This window comes from Gymnogyps californianus, chromosome 4 (assembly GCF_018139145.2).
Source record: "Gymnogyps californianus isolate 813 chromosome 4, ASM1813914v2, whole genome shotgun sequence".
NCBI lineage: Eukaryota > Metazoa > Chordata > Aves > Accipitriformes > Cathartidae > Gymnogyps > Gymnogyps californianus.
This window is the reverse complement of record NC_059474.1, coordinates 65,802,181-65,825,839: the sequence shown is the minus strand read 5'-3', so window position 1 is coordinate 65,825,839 and position 23,659 is coordinate 65,802,181. Positions and strand designations below refer to the sequence as shown.

General features: G+C 40.3%; 1 protein-coding gene across 1 annotated transcript; it reads left to right on the top strand.

Moving 5' to 3' along the window:
* Positions 1-2,537: 2,537 nt before the first annotated feature.
* On the top strand, positions 2,538-14,769 carry SPARCL1 (SPARC like 1). The gene is made up of 10 exons (XM_050896339.1): positions 2,538-2,591; positions 2,720-2,773; positions 5,589-6,761; positions 7,911-7,980; positions 8,636-8,754; positions 9,326-9,446; positions 10,244-10,380; positions 12,138-12,286; positions 13,157-13,305; positions 14,741-14,769. The coding sequence occupies exons 1-10, from the start codon at positions 2,538-2,540 to the stop codon at positions 14,767-14,769; spliced, it is 2,055 nt and encodes a 684-aa protein (XP_050752296.1).
* Positions 14,770-23,659: the final 8,890 nt, after the last annotated feature.

Here is a 23,659-nt window from a genome sequence, read left to right as displayed (position 1 = left end):
TGGTATCACAGGAAGGAGACACAGAATTACATGGTTAACTTAGAGCAGTCAGGTCCACTACGAGGCACCATCTAAACCCCAAAACCCCTTGCTCTGAAAACAGTGGGAGGAGACACTTCCTGCACAGGAATCGGTATTGCTGCCATATTCAGAAAGGCAAAACCCAGAAATTAACACTGGCAATACTTGCACATGCATTAAAGTTTAAGAGTGTGTTCTGAAATGCTACTTAATGTTTGGGGCAGATTATCCTACTGGAGGAAATATTATAAATCCTTTCAACTCATTTGGACTATCATGACTAGAAAAAAAAGATACTCAACTAGACTATGTTCCTATACTGCATTCAAGCTGGTCAGAATTCCCCAATAACGAGACTTACACTTCCTATGGGCCACTGTGGGTTAGTTACTAAGAGAAAAATACAAAAGCCCTGTCCTGCCACCTTAACTCAGATTTATTCCAACCACTTTTTCATTATTTGGACAAAGGTGGCAGAGGCAACTTTTGCAGCTAGTGACAGAGCCAAATTCAAAAATTGTAATTATAAATAAAATACAACGTGCAGAGCTTTTCATTTATAGCTCTCAAACTAGTTTACCAAAACAAATGAGAAATGAGATTTTTAGAAAAAGAAACTCAGTTAAGTGACATGCCCAGAGCTGTGTTGCTCACCAGGAGCAGAGAGAAACAGAAATCAAGACTACCTGACTAATTCAAATACTTCTTTCCTCAGTCACTTGCCAGGCCTTCAAAAGCCCAGTATACAGTTTTTAGGGCTATACATGAAATTGGATTATGCCCATGCATTTCTGGCAAGTCGTCTGCATGACCCTCAGTCTAACAAAACTTGCCTTGATCTGAAGTGACTGCCCATACACAGTCCAGTGAGGCATTTTGCATATGCTCATTAATGGCTTTTGTTGTATCGTGTCTTTCCCTCTGAAAACATCTTAAACAACTAACTCTGGATGCCAAAGAGATAATAGATCATTAGATAAGAGATAATTTGGGGACTAAATCAGTTAACTGCAAGAAAAATGGTTTGCATACTAGATATGCCCCACTAATGAAGTATTTTGCTTTTCATTAATTAAAAGATATTGACATTAAACAACGTATACCACAGGAGTCTTCCAAAGCGTACACTTCAGATCTAAGCACAGCAGTAGTCAGGATGCTTTTGCAAGCTTCTACATCAAAAATCAATGTAATGCTCAAAGTCCTTGCTCCTTGTTTCACCATTCTGGCTCCCATAAACACAAGCTCCCCTGGAATTCTCCTTTTGGGGCTTTGGGTTCCTCCTCCTCCCCAAGAAAAGCCATCTGGGTGAACAACATTTTAAAACCATACATTGAGCCTCCTGTGATTGAATACGGTTGATCTAACTGGCTGAAACCACTGCCAGTTTCTTCATATGCCAGGGAGTTCAACCAGCAAAAGACACAATGTTCTTCAACGAAGGACACGGTGATACGCATTTCATTAGGAAAGGAGGAAGCAATGAAAAAGGACATATGTTAGGTGGAAAGTGAAAATATTTTAAAGGGCAAGGAGGGGCTGAAGACCGAGAAGACAATTTCCAAGGAAGAAGAGCCAGCAGAATGAGAGCAGAAACAGAAGCAGAGTGAAATCCCACTGATCCCATATGAATACAGAAAAAAGAACAGGAGGAAATTAAAAAGAATAAGAAAGCAATACAGTAAAAAAAAGAAGGGGAAACAGAAACAATGACTTGTTTATTTTTGCTTTTCCCAGAGATACAGCTACAGCCATAGAAACTTCCAGTTCATGTGCACTGCAAAAGTGAGAAAATTTGCTGGTGACATCTGAGGTAAAAATGAGTTGCCTGTCATTCACTCACATGAGGATATTAGCATAGACTGAAGAAATTCCTAATGTATTGCATGTTCTTCCGGCCATCCATCTCGCACACTACTGTGCGGCAGAGTTGGGTTTCTTGCTTCTAAAGCAGGACTGCATCCATCCGTAAAGCAGCCTGGACAGCATTTCTGGCCTTTGAGACCTGCTGGGCAGAACTTCACCACTTAATTCTTCCTACTACAGCCACAAAGGAGAGCAGCCAGGAGACACCTTGGCCGTAGAGATGCCACAAACAGGCACTGTCTCAGAACTAAATAAAAAGGGACATTTTTCACAAAGTAGTATCTCAGAAGAGTGGATAAAGATTTACAGGGCTGAACCTATGTATATTCATAACTCTGCCTTTCAGTAACACCACTAGAGTTTGTGAACACAGCATACAGCTTAAGTCCTGTAAAAGAACTAAGACCAAAGCGTCCTCTAGATAAGCTGGTCTAACACCTGAGTTTACATACAACTGGACGCTGTGTGGAAATTTTGTGGGTCTTCAGACTAAGCAAGTTACAGCAGCCACTACGTTGCTTCCATCAGTCATTTCTAGACAATTATACCCAAATTCTAACTTTATTTCTTTTCATGTTGCTTGCAGAAAGGAAACCTCTAAACCCTACCACTGTACCATTAACTATTGTCCTCTACGAGATCTGAAAAGCATGAAGGCCGTAGCTCTCTTCATTTGTCTTGTAGGATCAGCTTTTGCTATTCCAGTAAGTCCTCATCATGCTATTATCACTGGGCACTTAATTTCCCATTCTGTGAATACTCTATGTTATCCCATTGACCTATACAAGATTTTTATTTACATGCAAATATTGAATATATTTGTCTATTCTAGAGCCATCCCTTAAACTACAAACTTGGAACCCGTGGACAGAAAACTCCAGAAAAGGTACTCTTCTTGTTCTTTAAACACTAAGAGGCAACCTGTATTATTCATCTCAAATATATAAAACACATTAGCACATATGTAGTGGTTGGCAAATTGATTTAGGTTAAAAAAATGTAGGCCCCCTCACCCCAAGAATTAGTACCAAGCATCTCATGCCTCACATATTACATAGGTAGAAACAGAACAGGACAAAAATCTAAAGCTCACAATAGAAGTTTCACTTATTTGAAAAAACTACCTTAAAAGGAATCGCCACATATAGTCATTACACCCATATTTGTACAAACAATAAGCTCCACTAACAGTCGAACTTGTGGTTATCGCTGCTCCAGTAAACAAGGAGGATGCAATCCTCAATTTATCACACCAAGTGATCATATGCAGTCTCAAACATGTAAGAATTTCAGCCACCATATGTTTCATTATTCAGAATACAGAGCATTAGATACCACTCACCTTGGAAAAGTACACTGTGGCTGACAAGCCAGATACACAGCCCTGATGGTAATGAGACAGATGACTTCAGCAGCCCTATGCCATATAGGCATGCTAATGACAGAGCTCACAATTTTGCATAGATGGTTGACCCAAATTAAAATTTCTTTTTATTGCACCATTCTGGTGAGCATTTGTGGTTCAGACACAATGGACCTTGGCTCCAAGCCAATGAATGTTTTGGAACAACTAAATTCAGAGCATGCTCTGTAGTAAGAAATGCAAAATTCCAACTCTTATGCTAACCTTTTTTTTTATATTATGAGTTATTTCCCACTCTGTGCAGCTTTCCAGATGCATTTCATCTCAGTCCAGATGGTGCTCTGCATTATGAAAACAAAAAAATTAACTTTTCCTAATTAAGTATCCAGCAGAACAAATTATGGTGTAAACACTAGTTTGCAGCCTACAGCTGTCTCCCAGAAACAACTCATACAGAAGACACTTGCATCAAAACAAAACATTGCAATACCCAATGAATCATCAGTTCCAAGTGAATATGAAACATCTATCAAAGGCCAGTTGTCCCCTAGGAGTAGCTAATTACAGCTACATTGACTGAAATTTGCCATCATATTAAGAGACCCAAGTATCTTCACAAGCAACTGAGTCCTAAAAGTTTATTTTATCCTGGGGACAAAAGTATAACAAAAAGCAGCAGCTGAAAGCTACATCCAGGCACATCTCTGCATTGAGGTTGTGGTGCATAACGAGGCTTCCTGTCAAGACATGAGCCACATCTCTCTCAAACTACTGCTTCAAATACAGGCACCCATAATAGACAATCTTAATGACTGTTTGGCCTTATATTTTCTAACTCTATAGAACTGGAAGTCCTTCACAGAAGACTTTTTGCTTAAACTTAAAGACTTATGTTGTACACAGCAGTGCCCAAAAACACATGTAAAAAACCCTGTTCTTGAAATTTAATTTTCAAATGTTTTAGTATCAACTTGAGATGCTTGATAACACATAGGTCACTTTTTATAAGGTCTTCAAGAAATGTGCATTTAATCTGGAAGAGCTCTTCACTGAATTTCTGTTAGATTTGAGCAAACATACAATCTTTCCCTGAAAAAGTTAGTTGGAAATGATGTAGTGAATATATTGCCTAGTACTTTTCCTGCATCAGCAAGCATATTAGGCAGAAGACAAACTTGTAAAACATTCAAAAACCACCTTGACATTAGGAAATAGGATATAGCTGATCTGCCAAGAGCCAAATTAATATTTCTAATCCTCCCATGTTTTTAAATTTGTATACGTATTTTAGTGGAGTGTTTGTTTCCAAGCAGTCATGACTCTGCCCACACTAAAGGAAATGCTATTTCAGCAACTTGGGCACTAAGAAGGCCTCATCTTCATAAATAAACCCCCCAAAAGCTTTAAGGACAATCAGCATCAGGTGCTATATTGTAGTAAGCAATAAGCAACACTGAACATCCACAGGTGTTTTTCAGAAATACATCAGATGTTGCTGCTATTGGAAGTGCCTGTACTCACCCAGCAGCTGCTGTGATGCTAACAGCAGCAGAAAGGCAATTGCTGGAGCAAGAGCTAACAGTCATTTCAGTACCTGCTTTCTCCTGGAGCACTTGAACCTTTTCCACTGAAGTTACTAGTTTTGCTATTGGCTTGACAGCATGCAAAAAAAAAAAAAAGCCACTCAAACACCTACAACTCCTGCTAGTGAGTTTATGATACAGTAGTTGCCACCAAATACAATAGTTCCTGGTGAATTCAGCTAGGAAACAATGATGTATCAGACTCAAAGTAGATGAATACATTGATTATGAAATAGTTAAGATGCAGGGCACCCCTCAGGAATTACTACCACAACACCTTGTGAAAGGTGCTTTCTCTCCCCCTGCCCCTCTTTTCCCAGGCCTCTCATTTATCTGTGTGATAAAGATAGTATCACATCCCTCTTCTCTGAGGTAAGTGATAATTACTGTAGCCTACAAGTGCCTGAAGTTATGACACTAAATTACTAATAAAGTATTTTGAGATTTCACAAGACACCCATATGCATCTATCTCCTATGAGATCTTAAATAGAGTTCCATAGACTTCTACAGAAACTCCAGCAATAAAAGAAGGGACAGATAAACAAATTTGTTGAGCAATGGAAGTGACATCAGCTGTGAATTTCATGCTCTGAGCTAGCTTAAGAGGAGCATTTACAAAGAAAATAAAGTCAGTGTCATACTTTGCAATGCAAGGCAAAAACAACATTGCATTGACTTCAAATAAATTTATTTATTAATCTACTTGTTTTGGGGTTTCTTTGTTGTTTTGTTTTTTGTTTTTTTTTTTTTAAGACTGAAGATATTCATCCTGAAGTCCCAAAGGAAGAGAATGCAGGGTATGTAGACAAGGGTGATTTGCTGCCCAGTCACAAAAACCTAAAGCCAGAGGTATCAGTACCAGATGCTGAGCACAGGGATGAGCCCCAGACCACTAGAAAACAAGGAAGAACTAGTAGTGAGCATCAAGTGAAAAATAGCCTAAAAAGCATCAATTTCCTTGCACTGCACAATAAACCAGGTTTGGCTTCTGATAACCAGGACAGTGACTCTGGAAGCAGCAGCAGAGAACAGTCTAGCTCTGAGCATTACCAGTTCAGTAGGCATGAAAAACACAGCAATATGGCCAATCGACATGTTCTGGGCAATGCAGAAAATCCGGTGGATTCTCTCAGTCTTGATCGTGAGCATAACACATGGAAATATAACAAAAATACAGTTGGCCTATCTGAAAAAAACAGTGAAAGCGATGAAGAAGGAGGTGTGGAAGAAGAGGGTGAGGAATGGGGTGAAGAAACTGATTACAGAGATATGAAGCACAAAGGCCACCAGACAAATCAAGGTAACCAACACAGAAGACAGCAAAATGAAAACCGTATGCAATCTGATGAAATCCTGAGAGATTCCAGTCAACCTATCCGGATAACCAAGAGACATGGTGAGAAATTTGACCTAGAGGAAGAAGAGAGGGAGAACAGCCAGAAGCAGCCCTATAAAGAAGAAATTCCCCTCTCTCAAAAAAAACATAACAAAGATCAGGATGACAAATGGCAAAGCCAAGAGAGGAAAGACAATATTCAAGTAAACTATCAGAGTGATCATGACACAGTGGTGAAAAGACAAGATACGGAGGACAGTAACGTTGACGATGATGGTCATGACAGTGGTGATGTTGACGGTGAGGAATATCTCAGCAATACCTGGAAAGAAGCAGCCTATGAGGAAGAGGAGAGAATCCAGAGCAATGACCAGGAGAACACCAATACTGAGCACGAAGGGGAAGGAACCACCAAAGATGACACTGCAGTTCGTAGAAAGACCGAGGATTATCAAGATGTCAAGATTAAAGACCTTATTCACTCTGAACAAGATGATTATGATCATGAGCCACCTAATTCTGACAGCGAGCCACAACCGGAAACAAGCAGCTCTGTTCAGAGCATTAATTCAATGGAAAGTGACGATAAGGTAAATTCTCTTTAAAATAAAGTTGGAATACTAGAAAAAGGGGGGGAGGAACCAGCCCCAAATTTAAATTCCTGATGGAATTTTGAAAAGGACATTTTAGAGAAAATCAGGTGTAATAATTTATTAATATGCAGAAGTCTCATCTCCCCTTTTATTCACTATTCATCTGGTTCATGCTGTGTCACTTCACATGTAATATTTAGATTAATTGTACCAGAAAGGAAGTGAGCACAACTCATGTAAGAGCTCCAGCCCCGATGGGCTGCGTAATGAAACATACAAATAAATATGGATACACAGATACAAAACGTGGGACCCAGTCTCAAGCCGACTAGGAAGGCTGTTCACTCCCCTCTCCCAAAGATTTTAAACACTACCATACTAAAGTGAACAGCTTGGAAAGGCAGGGCTAGAGTCCCTGGAATAATTATGATCCTAGTGGCTAGGGCACTTTCACACAAGATGAAGGATGTGGGCTTTGTCCCTTCAAAGGAGGATGTTGCACCCAGGTCTCCCGTACCCCAGTCAGCCATTAGATAACCAGTGGACTATCAGGGGTGTTCTTCAAAAGAAAGGAGTGAGTTTTCCTATGACTGTTAAATAAGGATCTGTAATATTAAAAAGATGATAGGAGGCATCCATTTGAAAGAGGGCAGGCACCTCCCCACAGCACCAAAGAAGGGTCAGAACTGAAGACGCTTCCTTCCCTTCTCCTCCTGCTTCATGTGTCTGGCCTGGCAGCTCACATTGCTGCTGCTCCCAGGCACTATTGAGACGCAGTTCAGGCTCACTGACCTGGAGGGCCTTGGTGCAAACTAAGACTGGAAGCACCAGTTCTGCCAACCGAGGCACTATGCTGCTATATGTGAAGTACTGCAGAAACTCCAGATGCTCGCTCAGGCCTTACTGAGTTCCTGCTTCTCTCTCTCCACCTCCTACTTTTTTTTGTCCGAATAACAGAGAACCTTAATACTTCCAGAGGCTTTATGCACCTCTCACGCATTTTGCATGGCAACCTCTTTCTGCTGCAAGCAGAGCAAACTGTGCCTCAGTCAGCTTTATATTTCTACCTGGAAAAATTTTGTCCAAGTATTTTTTTTCTTCTCAAGATTTACTATAACTTTTGCTTATGTCTCTGTGACTGTACAGGTTAAGACTACAGGCAGTTCCTATGGTGAGATAGAAAGTGCAAGCAACAGGAGTGAGAAAGCTCTCCTGGGTAAGCCACAAGCAAAGCCATCATGTAACTGCTAACTTTCCACAGATGGGGAATCTGCTGGTCTGCATTTCTTTTCTGCCTTTGGCAGCACGCGATTTCACATGACTGAACTGTGCTTGTGCATAATCCTGCATCACAGTTATGTTCCCAGAGAATGCCTTCCATACACCCTTGGATTTACTCATTTGTTTGTGAAAAACATTTGTAGACGGTGCACAAATTTGTGTCAGTTATACAGGAATGGGAATTACCTTGCATTGAAACCATTCAGTTTCAGAACAGTAGCTTGAATTCAGCTAGGAGTGGGACAAGTGCCAGTGCTGGATTCAGCAAGGACAGATGGGATACGTTTCACCAAAGGAAGCTGGAAGTGAATGTCAGTCCTTACAGAAGAAATAGCTTTTTCTGAGAAATTTATTTCCCCATCCAACTCAAACCTAGGACTGCTAGAAATCTCACAAAAATCCTCATTTAAAGTTTGGCTTGCTTTATTCAATACAAGATCCAGCTGCATTTTAGCGAACTTCCAAAAAGCACTTGACTTCTTGATGCATATTGGGCTGTATTTTGCTTTGACTGTCAGTAGTACCTGACAGAAACACTTGGCTTCGTCCCATCCCCTCTAACAGTCCCTCCTTCTTGCTATGATCGCTAGACCCATGTAGGAACTTCCACTGCAAAAGAGGTAAAGTCTGCCATGCGGACAAACAAGGGAAACCCAGCTGTATTTGCCAAGATCCTGCTGCTTGCCCTTCTACCAAAGACTATGAGCATGTAAGTATTTCATTCAGTCCCCAGCATGGGGGAAAGCCAACTAAGATGTTTACAAGATAACACATTCCCCTGACATTATTTAGAATAATTCTACCCTAAAAAGCATGCAAGTGGGTTTGGGCGATTCCAGTAAAACTAAGTATAAAGTACCCAAACTCACTGACTATAACTTGAGAATAGTAGGAACACATGTAGCTACGTACTACCTAAGTGATTTGCTTCACTTAGTCTCTCAGGGATCATAGCTTTTGCCTGTCACTAAAAGTTCTATTTATCCATTTGATGTTTTGGAGCATGTACTGAATACTAGTACATACCTATGTAATAATCCTGTACCATCTCAGAAACTATATTACTACCACACAAAAATAAATTCAAGTGTCTCAAAACTCGGTGTGTAAGTACAGACAACTAATCCTTATGTAGGCATGTAACAACTACAATTTTCAATACTTCTGATCACATGTATTCCTTGTGGATATTCACAACATATGGCTACACCATATGTTAATGATACTTTTATTATTGTAATGCCTATATGAGCGATGAGAATTTTTCTCTCCTCCTCTAGGTTTGTGGTACGGATAATAAGACTTATGATGGCACATGTCAACTCTTTGGCACCAAATGTCAACTTGAAGGGACAAAAATGGGACGCCAGCTGCACCTAGACTATATGGGCTCCTGCAAATGTAAGGCTTGTTTTTCTATGAAGAATTCACCTAGGTATAAAGAGCCAGTAGCCTTAACCACCAGCTAGCCCTGTTATCTGCTTTCTTCCTGTGCTCTCCCCCTTCTGCATCAATTACCTGCTAATTAAGACCTTCAAACCCTAAACAAGTCTAAAAGGTCACTTTTTCTATAATTAAGGGTACTAAGCATCTGAGTCCTAAAGACATCCCTCCTGTGCTTACACCAATTTGTTGTCAACCTTGTCTTCCCCCCCGCACTGTCTTACATGCTCCCATTGCTATAGCATCTGAAGATGTTTTTTTTAATACCTTGACCAGAAAACCAGTATTTACAGCCAGTTAATAAATGAAAATGTCAAGTCCAAAAACCCCCCCCCAAACTACTTCGATGTCAAATGCAGAAGTCAGGATCTAAAAGCCAGAACTGATTTCCAAGCTCTTCAATTGTTGCATACCCTGGGAGGAAAGTGCACTCTCAGCCAGAATATTCCTTTGCTGTTGAGAACTCTGCTTTCATGCAATGGACTGATAACAGTTGTACCGCACAACTCTGCTCAGAAGCTGCACAAATACATAAAAGTTGTGGCCTGCACAACTGGTTAAGTATGTGCACCAAAGAATTGTAGATTTATAATTGAACCCACTAGTTGCACTCCCAATTTTATGTATTAACAGCTCCATCAATTTCAAGCTTAACTGGAAGTTTGCTAGTGAGAATCAAATCTAACTTGGCTCAGAAATGCTCAAATGGGGACTTAACAGATCACTTGTTAACAAAGCTTTCCTGTTTGGCACAGACATCCCCCACTGTACTGATTATGAAGTGGATCAGTTCCCCCTCCGGATGCGAGACTGGCTCAAAAACATCCTTATGCAATATTATGAACGTGATCTGGATACTTCTGGATTTCTAACTGAAAAGCAAAGGAATAAGGTCAGCAATCCTTTTCAAATAAGACCATGCAGCTACATTGTTAGAGCCACACTAACCATGTGAAAAAAGTGATTCATATCTTATGAGTTCTCCCATTTCCTATGAGCATTCCCTTTCTGGTTAAGGCAATTTAGACTCCATTAGATTCACAAGTTGCAAAATACACTTACATGTCCCCTTGCACTCCTTTAAGCTGAGACACATTTCTGCTATGAATGTTCCTTTTGTCCAAGCAAATGCAAGCCAAGTGTATTACTGTGAAGTCAGTGTCTACAGATGAGTTAGAAAAGTCAGAATTAGTGCACGTCTAGATAAACATTGTTCGCTTGAGAAGACACGAAACAGCTTTTGTTCAGGGAAGTGCTTTGTGACAAACCTCTTGGAAAGATCAACTAATACGTAGATAAAGATGACCCAATTCACGCAGTCAATACCATTTTCCAAAGGACTTGAGGAAACTAAGCAGCCATAGCATAAGATGGAAGGTCTGGGTATGGACAACTAATTAAAAGACAGAATAAGAGGGAACAGCCAGCCAAGAGCTCACCTGTGGAGTCCCATGAGTTGAACGGAATTGTGCCATTCAGCGTTTGTTAAGTGACCTGGAAGAGGAAGGTAGTGGACAAAGTCTGCTGACAATGCACAAATATGCAAAGGAAGGAAGGAAGGAAGGAAGGACTTGGACTCACCATGAAGAAAACTGCTCAAGGACCTCATGAGACTGAGTGACTGGGCAGTAACACAGCAGGATTCAAGACCGAATTACAATAGAGAGTTTAGGGGACTCTCGTGGGGGCAGGGGATCCCTGTCTTGGACCAACCAAAAGTAGCTCCTCTTCTGTTCTTGAGACACACCTTGTACTTGGCCATCAATACAAAAGTACCTGAAAATGGACTCAGTTAAGGGTATCGTTTGCACTTTCTAATACAGCCACATACACTGTTCATCTACACCAAGGGCTATAAAATTACACAAGTTTGATGCTCAGTTTTAAGAGAAAAGAGCTGCTTTCTACCATCCAGTAGATCTGCAGCATCACAGTACATTGGCTTAAAATGGAGTAAGCATCTATTACCATTGAGCCTTTTTTTTTTTAGAGAATGTTTATGTCAAGTGAATTGGTGACAGTAGTTTGCTTTTGAAGATATAGATGCAGTTATAGGCAGTTATGACTGCCTAAAAGCCATAACTGTTAGAAAATAGTTTAAGTCAAACCAAGACCTGGGCTACTCTAACTCTGGAGTAGGAGGTGCATGCAGTAGGTCACAGCAGGTTTATACAAAATATGCTTGAGCAACACCGACGACTACTTACACAGTTACCAAAAGGGACATTGACCTACCCAGAACATCTCATACTAAATGGTATGAATTAGATGATTTCTGAGATGGTTTATTTCACACCGAAAGCTGAGTTACTTGCCTCAGGACAGAAGATCAACAAATGTGATAAAATTGGCTTAATCTCCTATCAACCTGAGGCTACTTCCCTGCTTACCTGAGTCTGATGATTAGGCCACAGGAATTTCACTTTCTTTCTAGTTACTACCAAAGTTGACATGGACAGCAACAAAAATTATCTGGACTACTTGAGGCAAACTTTTCATGCTGTGTATGGTCACAAACACTAAACCCCATTTCCCCAGTGGTATTTTATCAAGTTTCATTTCTCCAAACCACTTCCTTGCTGGCTAGTTCTCTTCAGGACAGATCTTCATCCCTAAACAAAAAAACAGCAATTTCTCTGTTGTGTTCAGGTCAAAAAAATCTACCAGAATGACAAGCGCCTCGTGGCTGGTGACCACGCAGTTGAGCTGCTCCTGCACGACTTTGAGAAAAATTATCACATGTATGTGTATCCTGTGCACTGGCAGTTTCATCAGCTTGATCAGCACCCTGTTGACAGGTAAAAAAAAAAAGTTTGTGGGTTCAGTTCCGATTTGCTGTTTAAGCTCAGGCTGTTTTACTTTTCTAAACCACTCGAAGGATTCTCTACACACAGGACCAGGCCCTCAGCTGATAGAAGCCAGTATCCCCCTCTTTCCAAGGAGGCATTCATCTCTAACGCAGAACTTCCCTCATTGTTTTGCTGGAGCCATGTCTTAGGTCAGAACCTGCTATCCTCTTGCCTTTCATAATCATCATGTATTACATCTCAAGCTGTCCAGTGTCTTAATAGCTACTAATGCCCTGATCCTGGAAGAAAACAAGGCTCATGAGATCCTGTTAATACTGAAGCTAAGAGCAACAGGCTAAGTACAAAGGACAGAGGCCTGTCAGCAATAATTCACTAGTGAGATACCCATAGTTTTCAACTAATACTACAGAAGTGTCTCAGTTTAAGGAACAGGTATGGTAAGACAGCACCAGTGTCACAGTTCAGAGCAAGCCCCCAGCTTCTGAGAACGTGACTCAGATGGTGGGATCCATGTTTCAAGGCTGCAGGCCCTCAGTACCTCGTGCTGATCACACCTACTCTCTTAGAACATAGCTAAGCACCTCCGCAAGCTTGACCTCCTGAAGGTTAACAGCAAAACTCCACAACTAATGAGTTGTGAACAAGTCACAGTAATACTTGTTCTAGAAAAAAACGTTAGCAAACAAATAGCAGTTAAAACGACCTGGGACAGATTCACTACAGAAGCACCACAACAGAATCCACCGGGGCATCTTTGTCAAAGCCACCATTGTCATCTTCTAGCAGCTTAGATCATCTTTGATGATCCTGATGATTTGTTAATGAAATACAGCTCTACATACCAGATCTTTCTTTCAGATTATTAACACACTCGGAGCTCGCGCCTTTGAGAGCCTCCCTTGTTCCCATGGAACACTGTATAACCCGTTTCTTCCAAGAGTGCGATGGAGACCAAGACAAACTCATTGCTTTGAAGGAATGGTGCCACTGCTTTGGGATTAAGGAAGGTAAACTTAAAAGAACAGGCAGATGTACAGGACAAAATGTTCCTATCAAGACTAGGCACATTCTCAGACCACAACATATGGGAAAGAATTTGTAGCCAGAAGCTCACGGCTACTGTGCACAGAGGCAAACAGAAAAGTAACGACAAGGCTGCAAAAGGTGCAAGGTTCTGAATTGTTTTACAAAGATAGAAAAAAGTCATCTTTTTCATGAGGAAAAATTTGGGAGTTAGTTTGTACAAAATATCAAATCATTCCTGTGTGGTGTCTAACCTGTATGTTCTACATGTCTGCCTCTCAAGAAACACTCTGTTTTATCCTTCAGTGCCAAAGGAAAGGCAAAGCGAGCTTGTAGTTTTAAATCATCAGTGGTCAAAGCATATTGATTGAAAATGCATTTAAAGATCTCAAGCCAAGTAGGGAAAACAACCAAGATCTCTCACTGATCAGGTAACTATGCTCACCTCTAGGTTACTATATACAACACAAATGCTGTCATCACGCTGTAGTTGCAGGCCAAACCGTCTATTTTACCTAATCTGTCAGATGCAACACATGCTCAGATGGTGCCCACCAGACTGCATGCATCAGGAGGCTTAGGCAGAGGCAGGGACAGTTTCTGAATCCTAAATGGGCTAGGCATATGCTTGGTTCAGCTCAATCCACATTGAGACTTCTCTAGGAAAGTGAAAAGCTAGGTACTACTGTGCTGGTGATGTCTCTAGAATTAGGCAGCAGCTGAACAGAAGCTGTCATGATAGCAGTTTGAGATTTACATGACTACATTCAACCTAAGGCAGTCTTTTGCAATGTACCTTCTTCTGATCTAGCCCTGAGTGACAGCTGAACAATACTGCCAGTCATTAAGCAAGGGTAGCACTAGAACAGGTTAATCCTAGAACAGTTATGTGACAGAAGGCATTTGGCTAAACACGTGGACTGAAGAAATGTGTTCAAAATCCTACTAGCAACTTCCTAAATTTAAAGTGGAAGCTGATTCTGGTCAGAGGTCAGACATGCAGAGCCTTCACTCTTCCCAGAATTTTTCCAGCTGTTCTGATGACAATTTACCAGTCACAAACCACGTGCGGAAGTAAGCTGCGAGGAGCTATCATAATACACATGTACTGCTGCCAATGATTGTTCATCCAAAGAGGGGTTTAGGGTCAGTCATTTGTGAAGAGGGGGTGGAAACGATTCTTGGCTCACGAACAGATCAAGGAGACCTAACACTAGAAACAAAAAAGCACCTATCAAGAAGGGTCTAAATGAATGGCTCCTGAATATGATAGCAGCAACCACACTTGTTTTTTGTTAGGGATAGCGTTCCCCTACATGAGCCCTCTGAAGCTTTAGTGTATCACTTTCTTGATAGTGATACAGCATAAAAATGTCTCTTTAGCATCAAATGTTAATAACATTTTCTTCTTTGTTGCAGAAGACATAAATGAAAATCTGTTGTTCTGAGCCTGGCTGAACAGAATCCCAGTGCTGCGCTAAAACTGGTGAAATGTGAATCCTATTTATTTCTGTAATTAACAGCTTCATAGTTTTCAAGACAAAGGTGGCATAAGGTTCACTGCATTCTTATCAAATAACACAAGTGTAGAAAAGTTCTACATTCATTAAACAGCAGAAAAATTTAACTACTCCAAGTGGTTCATAGCTAAACAACCAGTGTTTTCCACCACATGTATCTATGATCTCTCTGAACCGATAAATAGTACTAACCTGATGACTGAGCTGTTCACAAAACTCTTCAGTAGAATTATAGGATGTGGATTTTACCATACACTGAAGAAAATTACCTTGAAATAGGACTTGTTTCCTGTATTCCCTGTATTGTCAGTTTAACATTCTGCATAGAAGCCTCAAATAAAATAAAAGTCTACCTAGATATATGGGGTTTGTCAGAACTTTGTCAAAGAAAAGTTATCAAGGCAACAGTTCAATGGAAATTTAATTTTAGATTTAAGGGAGGAGAAGAAACTAGAGTATATATCATACACACCAGTCCTTAAACCATAATTCCTAAAATACATGAAAAAAATCAGTGCTTTTGAGATACTTCTTCCCCCACCTCTTGAAACGCAATAGGCTACAAACACAACCAATGCCACACAGCAGAATTCCTGCTGACAAACTGTGTAATGAGCTAATTGTATGAGCATGGTGAGTGTGGACGCATGTCAAAAGACTGATTAGCAACAGGTCCACCATCACAAGGAGCAGAGGATATCACAGGTCCAACACCTCCTTGTTCTCCTTAGCAGGCATATTCGTCCTTCCTCCCACAGAAGCACCAACTACTGTTACCATTTTTCCTGAGAAAAAAAATGCTAACTATTTCTTTCACCATCTCCCAACTTTTGCTTGCCTGAAGACAGGCACAATTTAGGCATAAAAAACAGGACAGAGTGAGATTATTCCTGAATCCCATTAACTTTGTGATTTTAAACCAAGCACTTCACTGAAAACACTCCAGGCGTGCTTTGCTGTAAACAAGAAGCCCCAAATGCTATTCCTACAAAGGAAGATCAGAAAACACCTTTCACCGGAACCACGTCACCTTTCCAATGAAAAGAAAATGGGACTTAGAAATGTTGTTTTGGTAGCTCAAATAGTGGAAGTCCACTTGCCCCTCGCTAATTTGCTCTTGAACCAGCAAGGGCTGCTAATCCTAGTCCAACTCCAGCCTGATGCCCTGGGAGACAATGAATCAAGCTATGATTATTTTCAACACAGGAACTTCTTAAACAAACAAAAGATTATTTCCCACCAAAACCAGTTTCACTGACAGTTTCTTCTGTAAGTCTGACTTGTCGCCCACTTCACATTCTGTAACATCACACAGCAGTGTATATAAATCAACCTGGATTGCATGTACAAAAGCATATTCTCTGTGCTAATTCCACTTGAAAAAAATCCATTCTCTGGGACTTCAAATGTCTCAGGGAAAAAGTAATTTTGACAGCATTTGTTCTGCCTGACTGCAGCCTATTGCTTATTTGCTGTTCCTACAGCCAAGAGTCAGCCACCTTGAAACAATCAAATATAGTTCACTCAAGGACAACTCACAAGGGATCGACCTATTCTCCACTGAGGCTAATACTCACCATTGCTCTGCTCAAACCAAGTACTAGAAAAGGATACAATGAAATTGAATTTATCAGGGCAAACAGGGAAGATTTTCCTTTAAACAGTCCAAGCTCTGCAGGGCAAACAATGACCATCACCAAGATGGTTACAGCTGTGGACGTACGAAGCACCTAATGTATTAAGGAGCAGATCAGCAACCCACCTATTTTGAAATTCTCAGTGATGCTGCCACTTCCACTTTTCCACTGCAAGACACAGAAAAGGAGCATTTGCTAATGTATGCATAGATAGATGCTACAGTCACAGTACGAGAAAAATTTTCACCTGAGCTCTTGTAGTCTGCGAGGGGGCAAGCACCACCAGTATTTCATCTACAAATTATAAGACCATTAAGAGTAAGGATGATAAATGAAAGCTAGTTTCCCCATCAGTACTTTAACTATATTGTTACTATTCTAGCTTAACTTATAAATATTTTAATCTTTATTATTTCTTCATTTTGTGAAGTAGATAAGATAAAGTTAGTGATAATTTTATTGACCTTCTATAGACTTGATTGTTTCCATTTAGTTTTAATGAACCTAAATTAAACATCTGTTTAGTCATAAGTATTTTCCCTCTCTACAAGGGAGAATCAACAGTGAAATCACTCAGGCACCCTTTGAGACACAGACAGACACACATATTCCCATACATATGCACATATAGAGAGTACACTCACAAATGCACTCATTGCTCACACTTAAAACCACGGCACAACCTTATCCACTGTGTACTGCTGGGTATAACACGAACAGGACTAAAGTTATCTGACCTACTGACTTTCCCTCTATTTCAGCTAAAACAGCAGGTCAATGTTAAGTGAGAAGAAAAGTAGATGGGGATAGATGTTTTTAGACAGGTCCGTTAAGGGATTTCAAAGTCCAGGATGCAGCCATAACTTCCAACCCTAATGGAAGACTGACAACAGTCTTTTGTCCTGGATATTCCAGGAGAAACATCAATCTGCACTTCTTCTCTCCTCATATTCTAAGTCAAAGCACCCACTGCTACAGACACAACACCCCACCAAACAATCCTTTCCTCTGGTCCAGGACTAAGTCCACTTGCTAAGTCCTCTATAGATCAAATCTGTCCTCAGGACCTAGAAATGTATGTGTCAGGGCAAGCATCCTCATCAGCTACGTGCACTAATCCTCACGACAATAAATTCAACAGAAACGGCCTGCTCTCATCCATTTAGGTCTAATCTGCTATGAGGCAGGACATTCAGCTCTCAAGGCAAGCATGAGCTCCTCCTCTATTAAATGTGGCTTCTTTGAGTCACTGCGAGTAGAGCTTTCAAGACAACACAAACAGGCTTAAAACCAGAAAAAAAGTTTAGCTATATTTTGTTAGTTTAGGCTTAAGAACAGACAGAATGCCATAAATACCACAAATGAACACCACCACCTCCGTCCAGTTTCCACCAACACTGAACAGCAGTTAACTCACAAAACCATTCCTCCAAAATTTAGTGAAATTGCTCAGTGAAGTGGGTTCCCTCTGTGCAAAGAGGTGCAAGGATCTGATCCAACACTAACAAACCAGGAGGATATAGCTGCCAAAGGCAAGCTGGCTTATCTCTTTTCACCAACTTGCCATCTGAGTCTCCTTTTCAAAGGAGATCAATCTCCTTATCAGTGCTGTACTGATACCAGATGTGTTTGCATTAAGTTGAATTTTCAGTCCTCCTGCACAGCCACATGGAAGACTCCAAAAAGAAGGAAATACAGGTGACCACCACCTCACCTGTGGATTCTGGCTCAACAGTCCATGCCAACAGGTGTGGGGTCGCAATTTTACACTTTGTGGCAGAACACTGATCAGCTTTGCACAAATGCTTCCCCCCAAAACCATCCTTATGCTATAAACTCTGGATAACATGTTCTTCCTCTTGATGGCCTTGCATGTACTCTACAGGAAAAGAACCGATTAGCATTTCAGCACATTTCCCAAATATCCCTGAAGTGTATTTCCATTTCTATCTGGTTTTGTTTTGGGTTTTTTGTTTGTCTGGGTTTTTTTTTCGTTGTTGTTTGGTTTTTGGTTTTTTTTGTTGTTGTCTTTTTTTTTTTTTTTACAGTCACTGTTAATACTTATTTTCATTGAGGATGAGGACAATCTTTCCAACTAGTCAAACAACTGTGCAAACACAAACATGCCAATATAGAAAATCCTATAAAAAGCATGTTTTCTTCTTTCCACTCTTTCATCCCTGTGCTTTATGACCAATATCTACTTCTATTGCCTCCACAACAGGCAAATAGGATGCTTTGTAACAAATCTACAGTTCACCTCGCGTCCTTATTAAGCTGCAAGTGCATGTGTGATCCAACAAGTATGTATCATGCTTTATGCCCTCAGACATGTCCCCAGAAAAGAGCACAGAGATGAGCTGTTGATGTCAGTGGTCTCGAAAAGATCCAACATAATGCCAACTTCTTCTGAATTTCATCCTACAAGATTTTCCCCAGATACATGTATTAAACTTCTTACTTACCAGTTCAGACTTTTCTACTAAAATAATCACCAAACAGAAGGACCAAGCAAATACTGTAATTGGAAACTTGGAGATTTGTCTTTCAATAGGTTTTTGCTTAACCTGCATAAAGTCAGATGTCAGAAAGCACAGCTCTTAAACTGCAAGTACAGTGCCGCTACACAGCTGGCCTCAAAAGGTAGCAGTGACTTCAATTCACAAGTTCCCACTTCTTCAGGAAAAAGGAGGTAATTTTTGAATTTGTAACACTCCCTCTCAGTTAGCAGCTTCAGTACTCTAAGCATTATCACCCAAGTATTCCTCCAGCATCACTAAAGTGCAGAATCCTACAGTCAGAATATCTATATTGCAAAAATACACAACAAATATTCCTTTTATCACACACACACTTCCATTGCCAAACCCGTCAATCCTGCAAGAATTAGTAGGGGTCATAAAAAAACCCTGGCTTCTTTATCAGCTGAGAAGTAAACTAAACATCCAAAAGGTCTTAAGAAGGTATGATCCATGACATCTTGTGGTTTTCTAATGTAAGCCATAGTACTCAAAACTGTATATAGAGATACCAGCCGTTCACACAACACTATCACTGGAGCCAGCTGACTTCATCTGATCCACTGACCAGCTGTTCAACGTGTAATCCAAAGGTACTACAGATGCTTTAATGTTGCCTGGACTAAATTTCATAACAAAAGTAATTTGGGGTATGGCTGTAGACTGCATGACTGCAAATAGGAAGGAAAAACTTTTTTCCACAGTGAGAGTGGTCAAGCACTGGCATAGGTTGCCCAGAGAGGCTGTGGATTCTCCATCCTGGGAGATGCTCAAAACCTGACTGGACAGTCCTGGACATCTTGCTCTAGCTGACCCTGTTTGAGCACGCCTTAGGAATGGACTAAACGATCTCCAGAGGTCCCTGCCAACCTCAACCATTCTGAGTCTGAAAAAAGAGTGTGTGACAGGAACTAGTCAGAGAAATATCAATGCTTTGCTATGCCTGTTGCTTAAAGCAAAAAATTGCAAAAGGCTTCCATAAGCATTGTTAGGAAAGAGTAAAATTAGGGAGAGGTAAAATCAAAGACAGTAAGTAAAATGCTGACAAGATCTCAAAGCACAGACAAGGCAGCAAGAAGCAAAAGCATAGCAAGCTTTATTCCATAATGACTCATCCTGACCATGTATGTGAGCAACTAAGATACAGAGATGACAGTTAAGGTCACACCACAACCCATAGTCAACTAGGAACAGCTCCCGCTGTCTGATTTTTCTTTCCTTCTACATGGAGGAGAGCCATACTCCCTGCCAGATCTTTCCTTTTGCCCAAACCAGAACACTGTAACTCTTTGTTTTCAATCTGCTTCACAGAACTCTCTCTCAAAATGCAATTCCTGTTGCTTTCTTGTGTTCTGAGCATGGTTCTTGCTGTTGCAAATGCAGTTAAGTACTGAAGAAGAAACTAAACAGGCATCCAATGTGGGAAATATTAACACTGTAAACTGGAAATCACATGCTTTTAAACTAACACAGCAGCCTTAAAACTACTCATGTTTGGTACAGGCCTAAACTTATTTATGCTATTACCATTCTAGATTCTCAACTTATTGAGCCCTCCTCAAACTTTAAAGAAAAAAAAAATTGTAAGCCCTAGTAACAAGCTCATACCCAGCCCAACAACGGGGCCCATATTTTCTCCATTAGCTATTTCAGCTGACAGTATTACAGACACTAAAGATTAATAAGTTGCATTTGCAGAACTATCTTTGCTTTCTAACAGGAAAAGAAAAAAATCAAAACCAAAATGAAGTACTTAATTTTTTATTTTGTTAAAGAAATAGAAGCAGGAGGAATTATACTTTACTCTAAAAGAAAATTCATTCTTTTTCTACAGGATTGCAGTAGTGAAAGCTCCGGTTTGGTCAGTATGGAGGATATAAGTCTTTTCTTTGTAAATTAACAGAATCTCACTAGTTCTAACGTTTGTATTTAACTGGGGATCTTGGTACTGAACAGGAAAACACTGATACAAGATGACTTTTTTTTTACAGCAACCAAATAGGTTCATGAAAGCTGTTGGTCGCTTCTTTAGACGCCCAGGCTGCAGGGCTGCTCTGCAGGCTTATCAAGCTCAAGTCTGAGGTTATTGAACTGTCTGGTAGTACAATGGGACATAAGACTGCAGGAAACTCTAGCTGGCCAGGGAACACTCCATCGGGGATATTGAGAGAGCAGCTTCTCAATGACAAACTACCATAGAAGGGAGCTGGAGAGGGACTGCAATTTACCTTTGAAGCTCAAGGAGAGTAATCCACTTTGCTTTCTAACTAGCAGACATGCATTCTACGGGGTAACTGGGTTTTTTTAATACAAAACCCCTCTATTTCTTCAGCTTGAAAAGAGGTTACAAACTTTCTCAAAATCCTGCTGCTGTTCCTTAGATATTCTTTGAGTCTGTGTCTGGGTATCCCAGTCTTTGGGGACAGATGTTCTCTTAGATATTTAAAAAAGTAGTTTAGGATAAGTTAGAGACACAACACGTAGGGCTGAAAAATAACACTTTCCAACACATCTAACTTGCATTAATAGACAAGCTAACATCACTCATATAAAGAAGTTGACCATTTTCCAGAAGATTTGCCAAACGAAAAGAAATGCCACTACATTTGCTTACTTATAAACTTTCAATATTGTAATATGCAATAAATTTCAAGACACAAGTAAGTCTCAAGACCTGATTAGTAAGGTACTGGGATACGCATAAAGTAATTGCATTCTGTACAGCACACCGTCTAAGATCACACACTCCAACTGAAAATTGTCTAACCAGAAAGCTATCCTGGAAACATGACAATCAAAAAACATATAGCCAAGTCCACTTAGTCTGTCAAAAAAAGGCTTTAACACAAGACCAGTGGGGCCTGAAAAGATTCTTTACAGAAATTTTGCTTTCCAGGAATAACACACTGGCTATGGAAACAGTGCAGTTTTTCTATCTCATTGAGTATGGTACTTTCAGAATTGAAATTATTTTATCCTGTTTTCATCTTTAGTACTGTACATTATGTTAAGCACTTCATATGTAAACAGTAACATTCAAGAAAAAATCATGCTATTTTGACATGCCACACTACAGTCACCCTTGTTCTCAGCCATGATGAGCCGCACATTCACCTCCCATGAACTTAAGAAGGGTCTGCTCTTGTGGTCATGCTTTCAAAACCCAACTACACTGCTATGGGCCTGCTCTGCATAATATATTAATTGCACATTAAAGTAATTAACTGCTATTAATTCTAACCTGCCATTCTCTTCTTACTCTGCAGATAGCTGGAAAACCATGGATGTCTCCTATGGTACATTGTTTCTAGATAATCTTCAACTTCCTACAGCTCCTTGCCACCTTTTGTCTCACCAGTGCACTGGAAACTGAGGATAAGTAAAAACCAAGTCCTGTTTCACACGCCCACCTCTGAAGCCAGTGTGGGTTATAGTGCACAGCTCTCTCAAACCTTGTCTGATTACTTATTAAGCTTGAATAAATGCTGAGCATTGAATGTCTTACTTGTCTTCATCTCTTCTTAAGAAAAAATACACCCATGTCATTTCAGTGATCCTGTTTCCAAAGACCAGGAGTAGAAAGGGAAGGGAACTCCTGAAGCTGGCTATTCCTTTTGTCCATTCTGAGTTTCACAGGTTCTTTCAGGTCTTGATCTGGCCCTACCAGATATTATCCAGTCTCCACACTGTGCTGAGGACAGATTAATCAACATCTTTTCTGCCTAAGCAATCACTAGATCTTACCTATGATTTGAAGAAAGATTTTTGTGTAAACCAATTCTATGGAAGCTTCTACTGCAACAGAAAGCATTTATGCTGTTTTAGTAAGACCACAGAAGAAATCAAATGTGCAGGAAGAGGTGAGCAATGATTGAAAGAAAAATTAGTAACTCTTAGCATTACTTTTTCCTTTGAAAGGAACACACATAATAACTCTACAAGATTCCTAGGGTTCCCCATATAAATGCAAATTACTCCTCCAGATTTCATTAGCTAATTGGGAGGAAGGGGTGGTGTTGAAAAGGAGCAAGCCCTAAAATCATTCATTAGTTAAGCAGGATGTGGCCAGTCTCAACAATGCATGAGCATGTCACAGTACTGTTACACAAGGTAATTCCAGACCATGACATTTATCACCACCCTACTTCAACACATGGCTCAAAATTCATTAAGATCCTCTCCCCAGGTCTCAACCACAACTTCTAGCTGTTACTGTCACCAACTCTTGACACTATTACACAATTAACAGCAATTACCCCTTGACTAAAAACACAAGGAGAAATGTCAGCAACTGTTGTGCAGCTTGTTATCAGCATAAGTGCCATAGAAGGCCCATATCAGCCTCCTGACTGCAAGTTACTCACATTATCTAAACTGTAAAAAACCACCACAATTTACAAGATTATACTTTAAGGCTGCTCTTTCCAATGATCCTGTTTATGGCACAGTCTCCCCAACAGCTATACTGCCATAAGCAGTGGGAAGAGAGGAACCTCAAAATCCAGCTCCCAAAATCAGTCAAAGTTACATCCTCCAACAGTTATCTTTTTAGATAGAGGCACTGTCAGACATTCAGATGTGAATACCATCCATACTGTAAACCAGAAAGCAATTAAATGTGAAAACTAATCTCTCAAAATAGAAAATCACTGAAAAGATACG